The sequence below is a fragment of the Dipodomys merriami genome, unplaced genomic scaffold, assembly GCF_024711535.1.
Source record: "Dipodomys merriami isolate MVZ:Mamm:240054 unplaced genomic scaffold, mDipMer1.0.p SCAF_6, whole genome shotgun sequence".
NCBI classification, from domain to species: Eukaryota; Metazoa; Chordata; class Mammalia; order Rodentia; family Heteromyidae; genus Dipodomys; species Dipodomys merriami.
In genome coordinates this window covers 65574837-65592000 of record NW_027206179.1, presented here as the reverse complement: position 1 = coordinate 65592000, position 17164 = coordinate 65574837, and the positions used below count along the sequence as shown (strand labels likewise).

Genomic DNA, 17164 nt, shown 5'->3' with positions numbered 1-17164 from the left:
ACATTTTATATATCTTGTTTAACTGTATTTTGTTTTGAGACAGCCTATTACTGTAGTCTCTCCTGGCCTTGAACTTACAGACATACACTATTGCTTGTTTTTATTTTATTTTTATTTCATGCCTAGGTTTTTACTTAGCAGGCTTTAGTAAGTGTAAGATTGTTGAAGAGATGGGTAGTAAGAATGTTTAATAAAATTGTTTCCCTCATATTTCGAGCTAGGAATTGAACCCACATTGTCACACATAGTAGGCAAGTACTCTACCAACTATTGGGCTGTATAGCCAGTTAATATAATTTTTAGTTGTCTAGAATTTTAGCTATAGATGGACTTTAACCAATTTTGATTTGTGTGCCTGGGCTGACTCAAAACTGTTATGTTCAGATCTCAGTTTTCTGCGTAGCACTATCAGCATAAGCCACCACTGCTCACCATGTACACCTTTTTTATGGGCTGATGGATGGAAATTTTCTGCTTGTATATTTACTGATTGGTTTAGTGTTTTTTTTTTTAATTTTATTCTTTAGTTCCATTTTATATATTTTACAGGGGAAAGGCTTTATTCCATATACCTCTGTTGTCATTAAGGCTTCAACTTGTGGGTACCTATCTATATCTGATGTGATTCTCTATAGCAAAAACTCTTGGCTTCAAGTTCTGCTTTAGTTTTGTGCTTTTGGAGCCCTTCCACCCTTCGTTCCTTTCAGTACCTGGGTTTGAATTTCAGAATCTTGGGCTTGTAGACAGGTGCTCTGTGATTTGAGCCATGTCCCCAGCACTTTTTTTTTTTTGGGTCCGGTCGTGGGGCCTGAACTCTGGGCCTGGGTGCTGTCCCTCAGCTCTTCAGCTCAAGGCTAGCGCTCTACCACTTGAGCTACAGCGCCACTTCCGGCTTTTTTCTTTTTGCTTATGTGGTGCTGAGGAATCGAACCCAGGGCCTCATGCATTGCAAGGCAAGCGCTGTACCACTGAGCCACCTTCCCAGCCCCCCAGCACTTTTTTTGTTTCTCTTTTTAAAGTTATTTCAATTTAAAAAAATTTGACTGCTGATTTGTTGTTTTGGTCAGTCCTGGGGCTTAAAGGTCTGGGCACTGTCCCTGAGCTTTTGTACTTAAGGTTATTGTTCTTTCACTTAATCATCAGCTCTACCTTTGACATTTTTTTTTTTTTTTTTGTCGGTCGTGGGGCTTGAACTCTGGGCCTGGGCGCTGTCCCTCAGGTCTTCAGCTCTAGGCGAGCGCTCTACCACTTGAACTACAGCGCCACTTCCGGTTTTCTGGTGGTTTATTGGAGATAGGAGTCTCACGGTCTCTCCTGCCCGGGCTGGCTTAGAACCGCGATCCTCAGATCTCAGCCTCCTGAGTAGCTAGGATTACAGGCGTGAGCCACCAGCGCCCGGCTACCTTTGACATTTTGATGGTTAATTGGAGATGAAAGTCTTTCAGGTTAGTCAGCTTGGGCTGGCTTCAAATAATGATCCTCAGATCTCAGCCTCCTGAGTAACTGGGATTACAGGCATGAGCCATGGGCATGCAGATTTGGATGTTGTATTCTATTTTGTGGTTTTATGTAATTATAATATTGGTGAGTGTTGAAGGAAAGTGATTGTCTTTCATTTTCCAGAAATAGTATTGTTCATGTACTAAGAGTGTTGATTTGGTATAAATAAATTGTGTTATAATTTACCTCAGCGAATTTTATTACTGGTTGCAAGTCTTTTTACGTTTGTCTCAGGGTTTCAGAAATTTAATGGACATCTAAATAGAATGATACTTTTATCTCCATAAATTAGTCTTAGAACTGGAAAGAAATTCTTTGTTCTTTGCCCTGGTCAATTCCTCTAGTGGATATTGATGTGTTATTGCTTGCTTTTTATTTGAATTGAGTGCTTTTTAGAAGCACTTTTTATATGTGCTAGCATAACTCAGTTTATCATATGCAACTTAGATTTTTCTTTGCAGTTACATAACAATTATTATATGATGTCACTAAAGTGTCATTGGAATATAAAAAGCTAAAATACAAAAGCAAAATATTCTTAATTTGGGATGTTTTTAATATGGAACACTTCACGAATTTGTGTGTCTTCCTTCCTAAGGGGCCATGCTAATCTCTGTATCGTTCCAATCTTGATATAATATGTGCTGCCGAAGTGAGCACAATTTGGGATGTTTTGAATATTCCTTTTTATTCTTCTAGATTGTCTTTATGCTGACATTTTGCCTATTAATTTATCTGACATTAGTGGATTTCTAAAATCTTTTTTTTGCTGGGTCTGAGTGCTTTCTCCAAGCTTATTTTGCTCAAGGCTAGCACACCACCATTTTAGCCACAGCATCACTTCTGGCTTTTTCTGAGTAGTTAATTGGAGATAAAATTGTCCCACAGACTTTACTGCCCGGGTTGTCTTCAAACCATGATCCTTGGATCTCAGCCTCTTGAGTAGCTAGGATTACAGGAATGAGCCACCAGTGCCTGGTTAATTTCTAAAATCTTTTAAAGAAAATATTCCTGTGGATAGACATTGCATGCATGTAGAGTAGAAGATGCCATTTTTTATTTTTATTTTTATGTGTTTTTTTAATTGTGAAAATACTGTACAGAGGGGTTACAATTACATGGGCAAGATAATGAGTATATTTCCTATCAAGCATTGTAGCCTCCTCCTTTGTTCATCCCTTCCTATCCTCCCCCTGCCCCCCGCACAATCCTCCCCGCCCCCCCCCCTCCCCGCACCAAAGTTGTAGAGTTCATTTTCGACATAACGACTTGTACATCTCATTGTTGCAATGGGTCCACCTGTATCCCTATTTAAACGATTTGTTTTTCCCCTTCCCCCCACAAATTATACCGACATCAAATACAGTGAAAGCAGGGGTTATACTGTGGGGGGGGGGACATACAAAGCAACAAAGAAATAATCTTATAAATGTGTTAGAAACAATAGCATGAAAGAAAAAAACATTTGAATACCTATCTTAGGGTTCATTTTCCTAACATCACCTTATCTGACCTTTTCTGCTTGACTCAGACATATACTAGATATTGCAAATAAGGGAAACCATGGGACCTATGTTTCTTTGGGCCTGGCTTACTTCATTTAATATAATTTTTCCCAAGTTTTTCCATTTCCTAACAAATGGGGCAATGTCATTCTTTCTGATGGAGGCATAGAATTCCATTGTGTATATATACCACATTTTCTTGATCCATTCATGTACTGAGGGGCATCTGAGTTGGTTCCATATCTTAGCTATAGTAAACAGATGCTGGAGGGGATGTGGACAGAAGGGAACCTTACTGCATTGTTGGTGGGAGTGTAAACTTGTTCAACCACTTTGGAAAGTAGTATGGAGGTTCCTCAAAAGACTCCACATAGAGCTCCCCTATGACCCAGCAATCCCACTTTTGGGCATTTACCCAAATGTTTACAAACAAGACCACACTAAAGCTACCAGCACGACTATGTTTATTGAAGATGTCATTTTTTTAACTGAAAATTCTTAAATTTGGATCAGCCTCCCTTGATTTGAACCAAATTGTTTAATTTAGACTTCACATACACACACATGCAAATCCTGGGGCTTGAGCTCAGGGAGTGGGCTGAGCTTTTATGCTCAAGGCTAGCACTCTACAACTTGAACCACAGCTTTATTTGAAGCTTTTTTAAGTCTCATGATTTTTTACTGTCCAGGTTGGCTTCAAACTGTGATCCTTAGATTTTTAGTCTCCTGAGTTGTGAGGATTGCAGATATGAATCACTGGCACCCAGCTAGACCTCTTTTCTTTCAACTAGTTTCTATAGTTTTCTGTGTTTATTTGTAATATTATATGTAATTGGTATGCTATAATTTTGTCATCATATTAGATACAAAATACCTCTAATATTATTTGACTCAGTACTTTAACATTTTGTCATAATATAGGGGATACATAGCTCCTGTGTCTAGGTTTCATGTTTTAGTGATGGGTGATTAATTTCATTTATAGTTTCCTATAGAATTTAATACTCTGTCTCCTTGTGAAGTGAGTATGCTTACTGTTGGCATGTTTACTTTGAGTGTATTTAACTAACTCTACTCAGCCTCAGCTCATCTCAGTGTTGTAAATTTGTACTAAAATAATTACACAAGATTAAAATTTTTCTGTTTCTCTAGATGAGAAAAACCCAAAATATTGTATTGATACTATATAGTATAAATTCTGTCATACATGAATTTCCATAACTGATCTTTGATTGATTGTAGTACTCTGGTTAAATATATTCAACCTTAAAGAGAGTCCCTAAATTTTATCAGACTTATATACCTACAGCAGTTTGTGCTCCCCTTTACCCCAGCTTTAAAATAACCATGCTGAATATATTGAAAAGTATTGTGTATTCCCTTTCTTTTCTTCCATGTAAGATAGAAATTGAGCAATATACAATACTGTGTATTAACTGAGATTGCCCATCTTGGAATGTTGATTCAGTTGTTTAGTAATCTATATTCATTCTTAGAATAATGCCTTTAATTCTTTTTAACTAGTCCTGGGACTTGAACTCAGGGCCTGGGAACTATCTATGAGCTTCTTTTGCTCAAGGCGTAACACTCTACCACTTGAGCCACAGAGCCACTTTAGGATTTTTCTGTTTATGTGGTATTGAGGAATCGAACCCAGGGCTTCATGCGTGCTAGTCAAGCACTCTACTACTAAATCACATTCCCAGCTTCCTTTGATCTTTTTTTTTCCTTTGATCTTTAAATTAACTAACCCGTATTTGTTCCTGGAATAATTATCTTTTTCTTTTCTTTTTTTTGCCGTTCCTGGGCCTTGAGCTCTGAGCCTGGGCATTGTCCCTTAGCTCCTTTTGCTCAAATCTAGAAGTCTACCACTTGAGCTACAGCACTACTTCCAGCTTTTTATGTGATTAATTGGAGAGAAGAGTCTCATTGATTTTCAAATTCAGGTTAGGTTGGAACCAGATCCTCAGATCTCAGCCTCCTGTGTAGCTAGGATTACAGCATGAGCCACTAGTGCCTGGCTAGAATAATTCTTTGATCTTTTAAGTTTTTTCCTTAATATGGTATGCATTCTTCCCAGAGTAGTTGTGAGAGTTAAGTTTACTGACACATATGGAACATTTCAGTTAGGGCCAGACACAGGGAAAGTACTCAAGGATTGTAGCTATATTATGGATAATAAATGTAAAGGTAGTAAAGTAATCTTTTGTTTGGTGGCTTTACCAATTTTATCTTGGAAAGGCTTGAAGACTGGATTTAAGAGAATCTGTACTAGATAAGTGGAGGGGTATTAACTATTTAATAATTCTAATAATTTGTGCCAGCAATTCTAATAATTCTCACAATTGCAGCTAAATGTATAATAGATTAAAAACATTTGTCATTAAAAGTCAAATCAGGCTTTTATCATAGAACAGTAACATTGTTTAGAAAGGGCTTTAGGTTTTTAAAAGTTTTTCTTAGGCACATGGAAGACATATTGAGAATTTTGGACCTATTTCAGTATCAGTGCAATAGATTTTGGCTACAGCTGTAAGGGTACCTTATTGGGAATGTGGTGGCTTGACTTTTGAGTCCTGGCTTTGATGTTAACTTTGTATGTCTTTGATTAAATAACATAAATTTCCTGAATCTAAGTTCTGATCTATGTTATAATATGTAAACCCAGCATGCATCTTAAACCTATGTATTTAGAGTTGCCAGAAAATCAGATAAAATAATTGTATTGGGGCTCCTTAGCAAGTGCAAAGAACTTATTATAGTAAGAATCACTTGAAAGCTTTTTTTGTTTTTAACTTGCATGGTTTCTGAAAAAAGCTTTTGGTGTCTTATGAATTATTTGGAAATAAATCCCCTATTGTAATTTTATGACCTTAGGAATTTTGGTAACTTTTTCTTTGTTCAGTTCATAGGCATTCTTCCAGATTTCATCTATATTTATGCAAGTTGTTTGCAGCATATTTATGTATTTTGTATGTCATCATGTCTTTTACACGTGGTTTGATCTTGTCTACTTAGATAGCTTATAACTTCCTGCAGGATGAGGACATGTGCCATTTCCTTTTCTATACAGTAGATGCATGGAAAGGGTATTCTTATACTGAGTATTTATTGGTTATAGGTGAGAAAACTCTCTGGAATATCAGCCTTATATATGTATCTACCATAATTTTTAGTTGTTTTCATGTATGCCTGTTTAAAAATTAAAAGCTATTCAACAGTATACTGTTTTAGTTTAGTTCTCCCCTCTCCCTCTGGTCCTGGGACTTGAACTCTAGGGCAGGGTGCTATTCCTGAGCTTCTCTTTGTTCAAGGCTAGCACTCTATCACTTGAGCCACAGTGCCATTTCTAGACTTTTCTGAGTAGTTTATTTCTGAGTCTCATGGACATTCCTTCTGGGATGGCTTCCAACTGCAGTCCTCAGGTATCAGTCTCCTGAGTAGCTAGGATTGCAGGGGTGAGCCACCAGTACCTGGTCTGCTTTAGTTTTTTTTTTTAAGTGGTATTTAAACTGCATGTATTGGAATTTAGTTTTAATTATTTTTTTCTTTTCAAACTGTCTTCTGTTTGGCCGAAAAATAGTTTATTTTTTAAAAAAATGTAAGTAGCTGTACAAAGGAATTACCATATAACAAAGCAGTTTATGAATACAGTGCATCTTGAATTAGTGTCACCTATCATCATTCTCATCCACCCGCCCTGACTCACCTCTTCCTTTAACTTTGTAGATTTTGTATTATATACATTGAATTCTTGGCTGCATTAACCACCCCTTTCTCCTCTTCATTTTTCTACTCCAAGAGGAGTAGACTGAGGAATTTTTAATGCCATATTTTTGGGGAATGACATTTCTTGAAAATAGTCATGATTTAACAGAATTCTTAAAGAATTAATTAGAAAGTCATGATAACAGAATTTTTAATGATGTTAATACAAAGTGTAATGAATATCAGTTCTCATATTTCCCACTCTGGTTAAATTATTTTGATGTTTTTCTGGAGATTCTTTTTTTTTGGTTGGTCGTGGGGCTTGAACTCTGGGCTTGGGCACTGTCCCTCAGCCCTTCAGCTCAAGTCAAGCGCTCTACCACTTGAGCCACAGTACCACTTCCAGTTTTCTGAGTGGTTTATTGGAGATAAGAGTCTCACGGACTTTCCTGTCAGGGCTGACTTTGAACCTCGATCCTCAGATCTCAGCCTCCTGAGTAGCTAGGATTACAGGCATGAGCCACTGGCGCCCGGCTCTGGAGATTCTTATTAGTGATAATGCCAGCTCTGAGACTATTCTTGAAATCATTATGCTAAATTTTTGAAAACGACTACATTTTAAAAGAATCCTTTGTATTTGCTTTAATCAGAACTTCCCTTAAAAGAAAATGAGATAAATATTATGCCATTTACCTTTATGCTTAAAATTTGCTAAAGATGATGTTTCTTCCAAACAAATGTTTGGTGTTATTTTCTCTAATAAAGTTATATTACTAGACACTAAAGATTTTTTCTGCATCTTCCTCAGGAATGTCATTGTCTGCTGGATCTTCCCCTCTCCATTCCCCCAAGATTACTCCACATACTTCTCCTGCTCCCAGAAGAAGAAGCCACACTCCAAATCCAGCAAGTTACATGGTGCCTTCTAGTGCCTCTACACCTGTTAATAATCCTGTTTCTCAGAACCCATCTTCTGGTCAGGTGATCCAGAAGGAAACTGTCGGTGGAACTACTTACTTCTATACCGACACAACTCCAGCACCTTTGACTGGAATGGTATGTGTACATTAAAGTGAATTACTGTACTGTTACAAAATTTTCTTCTTGTTGTTAATGGAGAGGCTTATTCTAATCCCTTGGGTCTTTTTATTGTAAAGTATTGTTTTAATAGTACAGTCTCATCTCAGATTACCATGATTCTGCCTTCCTAATAACTTATTTTTACTCAAATCTTTACTTCCGTTAGAAATTAGGTTATATTCGTGGTCGTTTAGGATGTATTTTACATTTGAGGTTATGTGGTACATGTGCTAGCTAGAGTTGATGTGCACAGACTTGATTCTAGATAATGACTAGGTAGCTTGGCATTTAGGGAAGAAGCTGAAGAAAGTGAATAGTATCTTACCAGTAGTCACTGAAAGCAAAGTGGTGATAAACCCTACCTCTTTTTGGATTTTTGGTATTTTTTTTAAACTTCTGTTTTTTTTGTTTTTGTTTTTGTTTTGGTCCTTTCTTTTTTGGTACTGGGAATCAAACTCAGGATATTGCACTTAGTATGCAAGCACTTTGCCTCTGAACTACATCCCGGCCCAGACTTTGCCTCCGATGAAGTAGTAATTTAACACTCAGATGTAGGAAGTATAAGGGCAGTTACTAATAAGGGCTTACAGTGTGGGCCATTGCTAAGGATGGAAAAGATTCAGACCAGAAGGAGCTTTGATTATGATCTAGGAAAGAGCTACCAAGGAATTGGTGATATAAGGAGAGGAATTGTGGAGCAAACAGAGAAGGTAACTACAAGGACCAAGAGAGGAAGAATATGCTCAAAATGAAAATTGTCTTCCAAGTGAATGGATGTCAGGAGTGAAGGAGAAAGGACAAGAGTGCAAGAGAGACAGCAGGAAGAGCAGTGAGGTCTGGAGGCAGGAGAATAGAATGTTGTCATGTTACAGCGTTAGTTGAACGTTAGTTTCATTATTATGAGTACATTCAACAATTACTGTCTTCATCTTATGGACTTTAGTAGATAAAGGGCTTACCATTTAGGAAATCAAATTCCATTAAAATAATCAGCAAATTTAAGCTATAGATATTTTGTAATCATAGATGATAGCTTTATGAAAAGCATATTTGAATTTCAGTAAGCACATTTGTGTTCTTTTCCTCCATTCCTCCCTTCTTAGACTAGGATTTGAGCCTTGAGCTTGCTAGGTAAGTCCTCTACCAGCTGAGTCACATCCTAACCATTTTATAGCTTTATCTATGTTTTAGATAGAGTACGATACTTAGGCCTGGGGTCTGCCCTCACACCTTGATCTTCCTACTTAAGGTCTTCAACATATCTGGGATAACAGCTATTGAGAGGTGTTCTCACTAACTTTTTGCCTTGAACCATGGTCTTTCTGATTTCTGTCTCCTGAGTTGCTGAAATTCTAGGCATGAACTTCTTCATGTTGAACAGCTTCTTGCTGTGTGTGTATGTTTCAAAGGCTTCATGCTTTCATGCTCTGCCACTTGAACTGTCTCCTTAGTCCTTTTTGTATTTCCTATTTTTCAAATAGAGTCACTTTTCACCAGGCCAGCCTGGACATAATCATCTTAGTTTTTTTTTTTTTTTTTTGGTCCGGTTGTGGGGCCTGAACTCTGGGCCTGGGCGCTGTACCTCAGCTCTTCAGCTCAAGGCTAGTGCTCTACCACTTGAGCCACAGCGCCACTTCCGGCTTTTTTCTTTTTGCTTATGTGGTGCTGAGGAATCGAACCCAGGGCCTCATGCAGGCAAGGCAAGCACTCTACCACTGAGCCACCTTCCCAGCCTGATCTTAGCTTTTTATAGCTGGTATGACAAGCACCACCAGGCCCAACTTTTTATTAGTTTAGATTGGGTCACATGAACTTTTGGCCCCAGCTGGCCTGGAACTGGGATCCTTCTAAGTTCCTGGGATTATAAGTGTGAACCATTATACCTGGCTTTTGTACATTTTCAGTTTTTCATATTTTTCAAATTTTTAAACATTTTTGTGTCAGTATTGGAGTTTACAGTCAGTTAACTTTTTAAACACATTTAATTTTTTTTTTTAGATTTCAGATTTTCCCTCTCGTTCTCCCTCCTACCCTCTCCCGCCCCCATTGCAGCTTGAACTCAGGGCCTTGCCCTTAGGTTAATTGGCTGGTGCTTTATCATTTTAATCATGCCTCCAGCCCAGCCTTTGACTGCCTATTTTGGAGTCAGAATCTCAAGGACTGTTCTGCCTAGGCTGGCTTCACACCATGATCCTCTAGATCTCAGCTTTCTGAATAGCTAGGATTGTTTACACAAGCCATCAGTAACAGACTTCTCCCCTTCTCTCAATTTTTTGTGTGCTGGTACCTGGGCTTGAATTTAGAGCCTGTTTGCCACTACCCTTTAGGGTTTTTGTTGTTGTTGTTGTTGTTTGTTTTTTGTTTTGTTTTGATTTTTTGCTCACAACTGGCTCATTACAACTTGATCCTTTCCTCCACCCCTCCTTCTCTTCTTAGGGTCATTTCTTTGTACTTGGATTCACATGTGAAAATTCTTAATTTGGATTGGGGATATTTGGGGGGGAAAGGGATGTTGGCTTGGGTGGAGGTGTATGATTGGCTACAAATGTCCTTTTTTCTTTCCCTCCCACCCCATTTTTGTTTTGTTGTTAGTCCTTTTTGGGAGGGGCGGGGGTGTCAGTCTTTAGGGCTTGCATTCAGGGTTGGGTGCTGTCCCTGAGTTCAAGGGTAGTGCTCTACCACTTTGAGCCACAGTGCTATTTCCAGTTTTCTGGGAGTTAATTGGAGGTAAGAGTCTTGCAGACCTTACTGCTTAGGCAGACTTCCAGCCACAATCCTCATCTCAGCCTTCTGAGTAGTTAGGATTACAGGTGTGAGCCACCGGTTTCTGTAAGAGGCAAGCCTTCTATCCATGAGTATATCCTGCAGCCATCTGGGGGGGCGGGGAGGGTGTGTGTGTGTGTGTGTGTGTGTGTGTGTGTGTGTGTGTGTGTGTGTGTGTGTGTGTGTGTGTGTGTGTGTGTGTGTGTGTGTGTGTGTGTGTGTGTGTGTGTGTGTGTGTGTGTGTGTGTGTGTGTGTGTGTGTGTGTGTGTGTGTGTGTGTGTTTCTTTTTTCTTTTGTTGAGATAGTGTCTGGCTTTGTGTATAAGCTTCGTCTCAAACTTGAGACTCTCAAGTACTAGAATTGTGGGCATTTTGACTGAGGCTGACACCTCCTGGATGCATCTCCGGAATGCAGATTGAATGAAGAAGTGAATCATAAAAGAACTCGTTGTTGCCCATTGCCATGTAGCACAAAATAGAAAGCGTAATGAAATGACCAGGGTCTGCTAGCTAGGGAGTAGAAACTGTTGATAAATAGTGACCTGGCAGTCTTTTTGGTTTGGAAGATTAAACGGTGTGATCAGTTAGATGCAACCTAGTTGCTTACTACTTGCAAGTGAGTCAGTTAGATGCAGCCTAGTTGCTTACTACTTACTAGGTTGATGGGTATGGAGTGTTTTTCCTACACTCATTCACATACTCCCTTTCTTACAAAATTCACAAGGAGCAAAGAATCCAGTTAAGTTAGTTGTGAGAAGCTATCCCGGCAGATTTTTATCTCTAAATTAAATTAGCATTTATTTTTATGAGACTTAATATTTTACTGTAGTTTGAGTGAAAAGAAAACAAGTTTTTTTGACTTTTATTTTATTTTGATGCTAGGACTAAATCTAGGGATATGCAAAGGTTAAACACAAGTGCTATACTGCTGAGCTATAGCTCAGTCTGTTATTTTGAGACAAGATCTCATTGTATAACTTAGACTGGCTGTGAACTTGCTGTGTAGCCGAGTCTTACTTGAAACTTTAGCTTCCTTTGTAAGTGTTATGATTACAGGCACGTGTACCATGTTGACCATTTGTGTTTTCTGTTTGTGTGTATGTGTGTGTGTTAGTGGTTTATTATTTTGTCTAGTTCTGCCATGGTTTTAACAGTTCCTAATCCTTGTACTGTTGAGACTTTCTGTATTTATAAAATGAAAATAGTAATACCTGTGATCTTATGAGGAATAAGTGTAAAGACATACATAGAAGTAATAGTAAATCATACAGAAGTACCTGACAATTTTTCTTTAAAAAATTTGGACCATAATTCTTTGAAAGGTTATCAAAAAACTGTGTGCCAACCATAAGGTCAAGTAATGACAACTTCCCTTGGTTCTTTGCATCAATGTTTTATCTTTGATGGGATTATTATATTGTAGAGTTGTTTGCATTTTACTATATTTTGTCATACTTGTAGAAAGAAGCAGCTCATTTTATTTTTAAAGAGGTTTTTTGTTACAGATCTTTTTTTTTGAAATGAAATATTTTATGTTTTTTATGCACTTCTTTATGCTTTTGGCAAGTTTGATAATTCAGTAGATGGCTAAACTACGCTAACACAAGTAAAGCAGTTCCAGGTTAAAGGAAGTCTTACATGTATTGCAAAGTCACTTCTTAATGAGAGGCACAACAGAATAAAGCTTAAGGCTTTTGCAAATAGGAGAAATTTTTTTTTTTTTTGAGAACTTGTTTTTAAGAAAGGAATAGTATGTTTTAGTTGGGAAAATGACAAGGGAAAAGAAAAAAAAAGTGTGGTAGGTGAGTTTCACTGGAGAAATGAAAGACTAGAAGTTTGAAGCAGATTTAGCAACTTTATTGTTCTTTCCTTAGAAGAGGTCTAGGTTTTGGTGCTTCACTCTTCATTTAAACAATTGAATGGTAGAGTAGAATAGGTTGTTCTTCGTTATTGCAGCTGGGATTCTTTAGCACAAATGCACATCTTGGCCACAAAAAGCCAGAGCAATGTTCTTTATTTTGCTCTTCCTTAGGACATTTAATTTCTACTTCCTCCTCCCTTCCCTTGCTTAAAAAAACAGATCTGTGAGCTGCTTGTATATGTAACATTCTATCAAAAAGCTACTTAGGCCTTCTCATTGGAGCTTAAATCTGAAGAAATGTCTTCTTTCTCATTAGAGTTTTAAAAATTGATAGTTGAAATACCACATTTTTAAAAATGAACTAATTTAAACACTATACTGATAGCAGCTGTTCTGTACATAGTTTATTTAATTCACTATCATTTAAATATTTAAATAGACCAAAATGTTACAAGTCATGTAAAAATTAAACTTTCATGAAAACAATGATAAGGGTTATCATTTGAGGAGAAATTGATGATTGCATTTCCCCCTTTTTAGGTATTTCCAAACTATCATATTTATCCTCCAACTGCACCTCATGTTGCATATATGCAACCCAAAGCAAATGCACCTTCATTCTTCATGGCCGATGAACTCCGACAGGTATGCTTTCAGAATTTGTAGGAGAGAGAGTGAATGTGTAGTCATATATGTTGTTCTAAAGCAAACAGAATTTAGAATGTATTTTATTTATATTTACTTAAGCTCTGTTTTCAGGAAGTTAAAATAATAATGTACTAAATATAAAATAATAGGATAACTGTTTAAACAAGCTTCTGTACTTTATTTCCTTTGTATTGAAAAGACTTTTAGAAGTATATGTATATTTAAATGACTTCTAAAGTTTTTTGCTAGCAGGTATAGATTTGGCATTAAAGTGACCTAATCAGTTTTGTTTTTTCAATAATAACTAGATATTTTATATCTAGAGTTTCATTTTATACTCATTAAGAAATAGTTTTGCTTTGAAGAAGTAGGTTTGACTAGTACAATCATTGTCTCTTTTTTTTCCCCCAATGCTGGAGTTAGAAAACAAGTGTTCTATTACTAAGTTATCTCCTTAGACATTGTGCGGTGATTTTAGAATGAATTTATCAACTTAGTAGTGGTGGGCTTGTGGTTTTCGTCCATAGAATTTACTAGTCTTATGGTTTGTGATATATCAGAACTAAAACATACATGCATACACACATACATACCATACATACATGTGGGAGTTGTGTGAGTATTGGGCTTGAATTCACCCTGGGTGCTGTCCCTAGCTTTTTCACTCAAGTTTGGTGCTATACTGCTTGAGCCACATCTCCACTTCCTGCATTTTTTATGACTGATTGGAGATATGATTCCTAAAGACTTTCCTGCTGGGGTTGGCATCAAACCACTATCCACAGGTCTCAGCCTCCTGAGTAGCCAGAATCACAGGTGTGAGCCATTGATACTTAGTGCTTGGAATTTAGATATTTTAACATCTTTAGAAATATGACTTTTGAGTTAGTAATATTAAAAAGTGCCCACCCCAGAAGTCTTTGAGGATAATTGGAGGATAGCCCGCGTGGCCATATCCATATAAGAAGTGGGAAACCCTCCTGATTATCCAGAGCAGAGCTACATGAGGAAGCATGGTATCTCCATGAGTCATGTTGCCTGACAGGTTACTAAAGAAGAGTTTGCCCCCTTCCATTGTATACTGTGTATGGATGAAAGCAATCTGAGAAATTTGAATAGAAACAGTAATCAAGGTAAAAACCGCAAAGCTAAATTTGAACTTCTTGGGAGTTGTAATCCACAAAAATAACACATTATTGAATATCCTTATTAAGGGAAGGACTCCAACTTTAGGCTGTCATACTGTGCTAGCACTGCCCACAGCCAAAAACTACCTGCCTACTAGTCCTGTGCCCAAGTATGGTAGTATTCCTTAGATTCAGACCAGTTGTTTCTTCAGCTGACTTTTTCTTATCTTAAAAATAATTGTAGGTGACAATTAGGTTGTATTTATAGAAGAATAAATGTCTTATTTAGTTTGGGGAATAATTGACTACTTGAACTTCTCACTTTGCCCCGATTATGAAATAATGGAACAAGTATATATGGAAGAACAAAATATAACACGATGAAGTAATAATGACCTGAAGGTCAGACTCTGAATACAGACCTGGACAATGTGGTCTCCTTGGCATGTTGCATGCTCAGCAGTGCTCTATGCTGCCTTGCACCTGGCTGACCTGGGCTCTTGCAGAATCACAATAGGTGTATTGATAGCAGCTCCTCTGCTCAGTTTACTCATAGTGCACATTTGTATATTTAACAGAAGTAAGGCGTGGAATTGCACACATGTAATCCAGCACTATAGAGGCTCATGCAGGAGGATCGTATTAGTTTGAGTTTAGCGTGGGCTACAACTTGCCTCAAAATACAAAATAATAACAAAAAATAAGGGAGGATCAAGATGCATTGTATACATAAATTGCTTTGTTACATGGCATAACATTGAGCCTGGGCACTGGTGGCTATCCTAGCTGAAATCTGAGGGTCATAGTTGAAAGCTAGCCTGGGCAGGAAAGTCTGTGAGACTCTTACCTCCAATTAAATCACAGAAAAGCCAGGAGTGGGGTTGTGGCTCAAGTGGTAGAGTGCATCTGGCCAAAAACCAAACCAAACCAAAACAACAACAAATAAATGGCAAAATTCAATACATAACCTAAAAATTAAGAAAGGTGAGGAAAGGGGTGGCGTGGGAGTGGTAGATGTCAGTGTTGACATTGATCAAGATACATTGTATTCATAAACCTTTCTGTTGAATGGCAACTCCTCTGTACAACTACCTAAAGGAAATAAAAATATGTTTTTTAAAAGTTACTGCAAAAAATGATAAGGAAGATTGGTAGAATAAATCTTTAGCATTCTTAATACTTGTTGCTTTGTGTCTATTTAATGGGAGTCAGTTTATTTGCTCACATTTGAACCACTTTGTTGTTAAGAATTTCATTCTATACAGTGAGTGCAGTTTATCTTTGGTTGGTAGAGAAAAGTATGTTTTCGTACCTAAGCAGCTCAAATTTCAAAAATTGATGTAAGTATGAAAAGGTTTTATAAATTGCAATGGTTCCTGTTATGTTGGTGTGTTGTAATATATGTTAGTAATTCTTTCATCAGCATTTAGTAACTTTTAGGCAAACAGGTAACTTTGGTGTTTAGTTTGACAATCTTTTCAAAATAAACTGTATAGTTATAAAAATATAAGAAAATCTAGTGTTGGTCTGGTTTGTTATTGACCAAAAGGAAAATTAATTCTCCTATTACTTAATTACTAGGAAATCTAGGTTTCAGGATTTCTTCAATATCAATATACTTGTTTCCTTTTCTTAGGAGCTGATCAACAGACATTTAATAACAATGGCTCAAATTGATCAAGCAGACATGCCAGGTAAAAATCCTTGTTGAGATAGTGTTCATTTTAAAAGGGTACTATAATTATTAGTGTATGCTTTATATATTACTAAGAAGCATTCCAAACTTATCTAGTTATCTTGATTATCTAGTTTATTTCAACTAATTCTAACAGTATTCTAGATTATATATTTTAATTGTATAACTTTAGAATTGACAGGATACTTCAGTAGTATCATGTCCTGAAAATTAATGGCTGATAGTTTATTAAGCAGAATTACTATTACATTTGATTTTACTGTGTGCTGCTCAAAATGTACCTCCTATCTTTTATTCCTCATAAGCATATTATTTTTTCTCTATTTTTACATGTGGGAAAAAGTGAAATAGTTTAAGTACCTTATCTGTATAACTAATGACTTAAAATGTTTTGCTGAATTAGGATCTATCTACCTACCTATCCACCCACCTACCCACCTTCCTACCCACCTACAGCCCTGTGTTGAGATTGAATCAAGGGCAGTCCTTGCTAGGCACATATTCTACCACTGAGCTACAAACCCAGCCCAAGTTAGGATTTAAACCTTGTTTTTCTGACTGTCCCATAATGATTCTTTGAGTGTTAAATTTCCTACCTTAGCTTACTTTATATAAGTTAATTACGGTATCTCAAAATACCTGATTGTAAACAAGAATTCAGTGTAAACCAATGTGTGTTAACTTGATTGCTAAAGACTTAAAAGGAGTATCTTTGACTATTATGTCTTGTGACTGATCTTTTCAATAATGAGGCCCTAGTTAAGTAAAAAAATAAAAAATAAGGCTTTTATTTATAAATCATACAACTATAATTTATTTGAAATAATAGCATTTAGAAAAAGAGATGCATGGAAAATTAACATCGGTTGAATTTCTATAGACTGGTATCCAGAACTTCAAATATAATTATAATATCAATACCAAATAATATAACTAAGGGTAGGTAACATCTCAATGGAGAAAGAAGAGGAGGAAGGTTAGTAGGCTGTGTTACATTAAAAGAAAAAAAAAGGAACAACAGCAGTGAGGTACTCCTGATAAGGAAGATGATGATGATTAAGGTGTGTTTTTGTAACTCATCTATATTTAGTATAATTCTAGTCAAGATTTAATAATGTTTATCATGCAATATAATAATTTTTGAAAGACTAAAGAGCCAGAACTACCCAAAGTACTTTATTGTTATATAAAATAAAAAGTTTATGTGTGTATTGAAATAACAGAGGCTTGCATCAAGTCTGTAATAACCAAAACAATTTGATAGGGATACAGAATT

General features: G+C 36.8%; 1 protein-coding gene and 1 non-coding gene across 4 annotated transcripts in view; one reads left to right on the top strand and one right to left on the bottom strand.

Moving 5' to 3' along the window:
- Positions 1–17164, top strand: part of Pan3 (poly(A) specific ribonuclease subunit PAN3) — a 147008-nt gene that overhangs the window by 93630 nt on the left and 36214 nt on the right. For all 3 annotated transcript variants that reach the window (XM_070003058.1, XM_070003057.1, XM_070003056.1), the window contains 3 exons: positions 7522–7769; positions 12958–13062; positions 15829–15886. In XM_070003058.1, coding sequence (XP_069859159.1) covers positions 7522–7769; positions 12958–13062; positions 15829–15886 — 411 coding nt within the window. The remainder of the gene's footprint in view (positions 1–7521; positions 7770–12957; positions 13063–15828; positions 15887–17164) is intronic.
- Positions 2054–2160, bottom strand: LOC138814417 (U6 spliceosomal RNA). Its single transcript, XR_011367996.1, has one exon. It is a non-coding gene; the product is annotated as a U6 spliceosomal RNA (small nuclear RNA).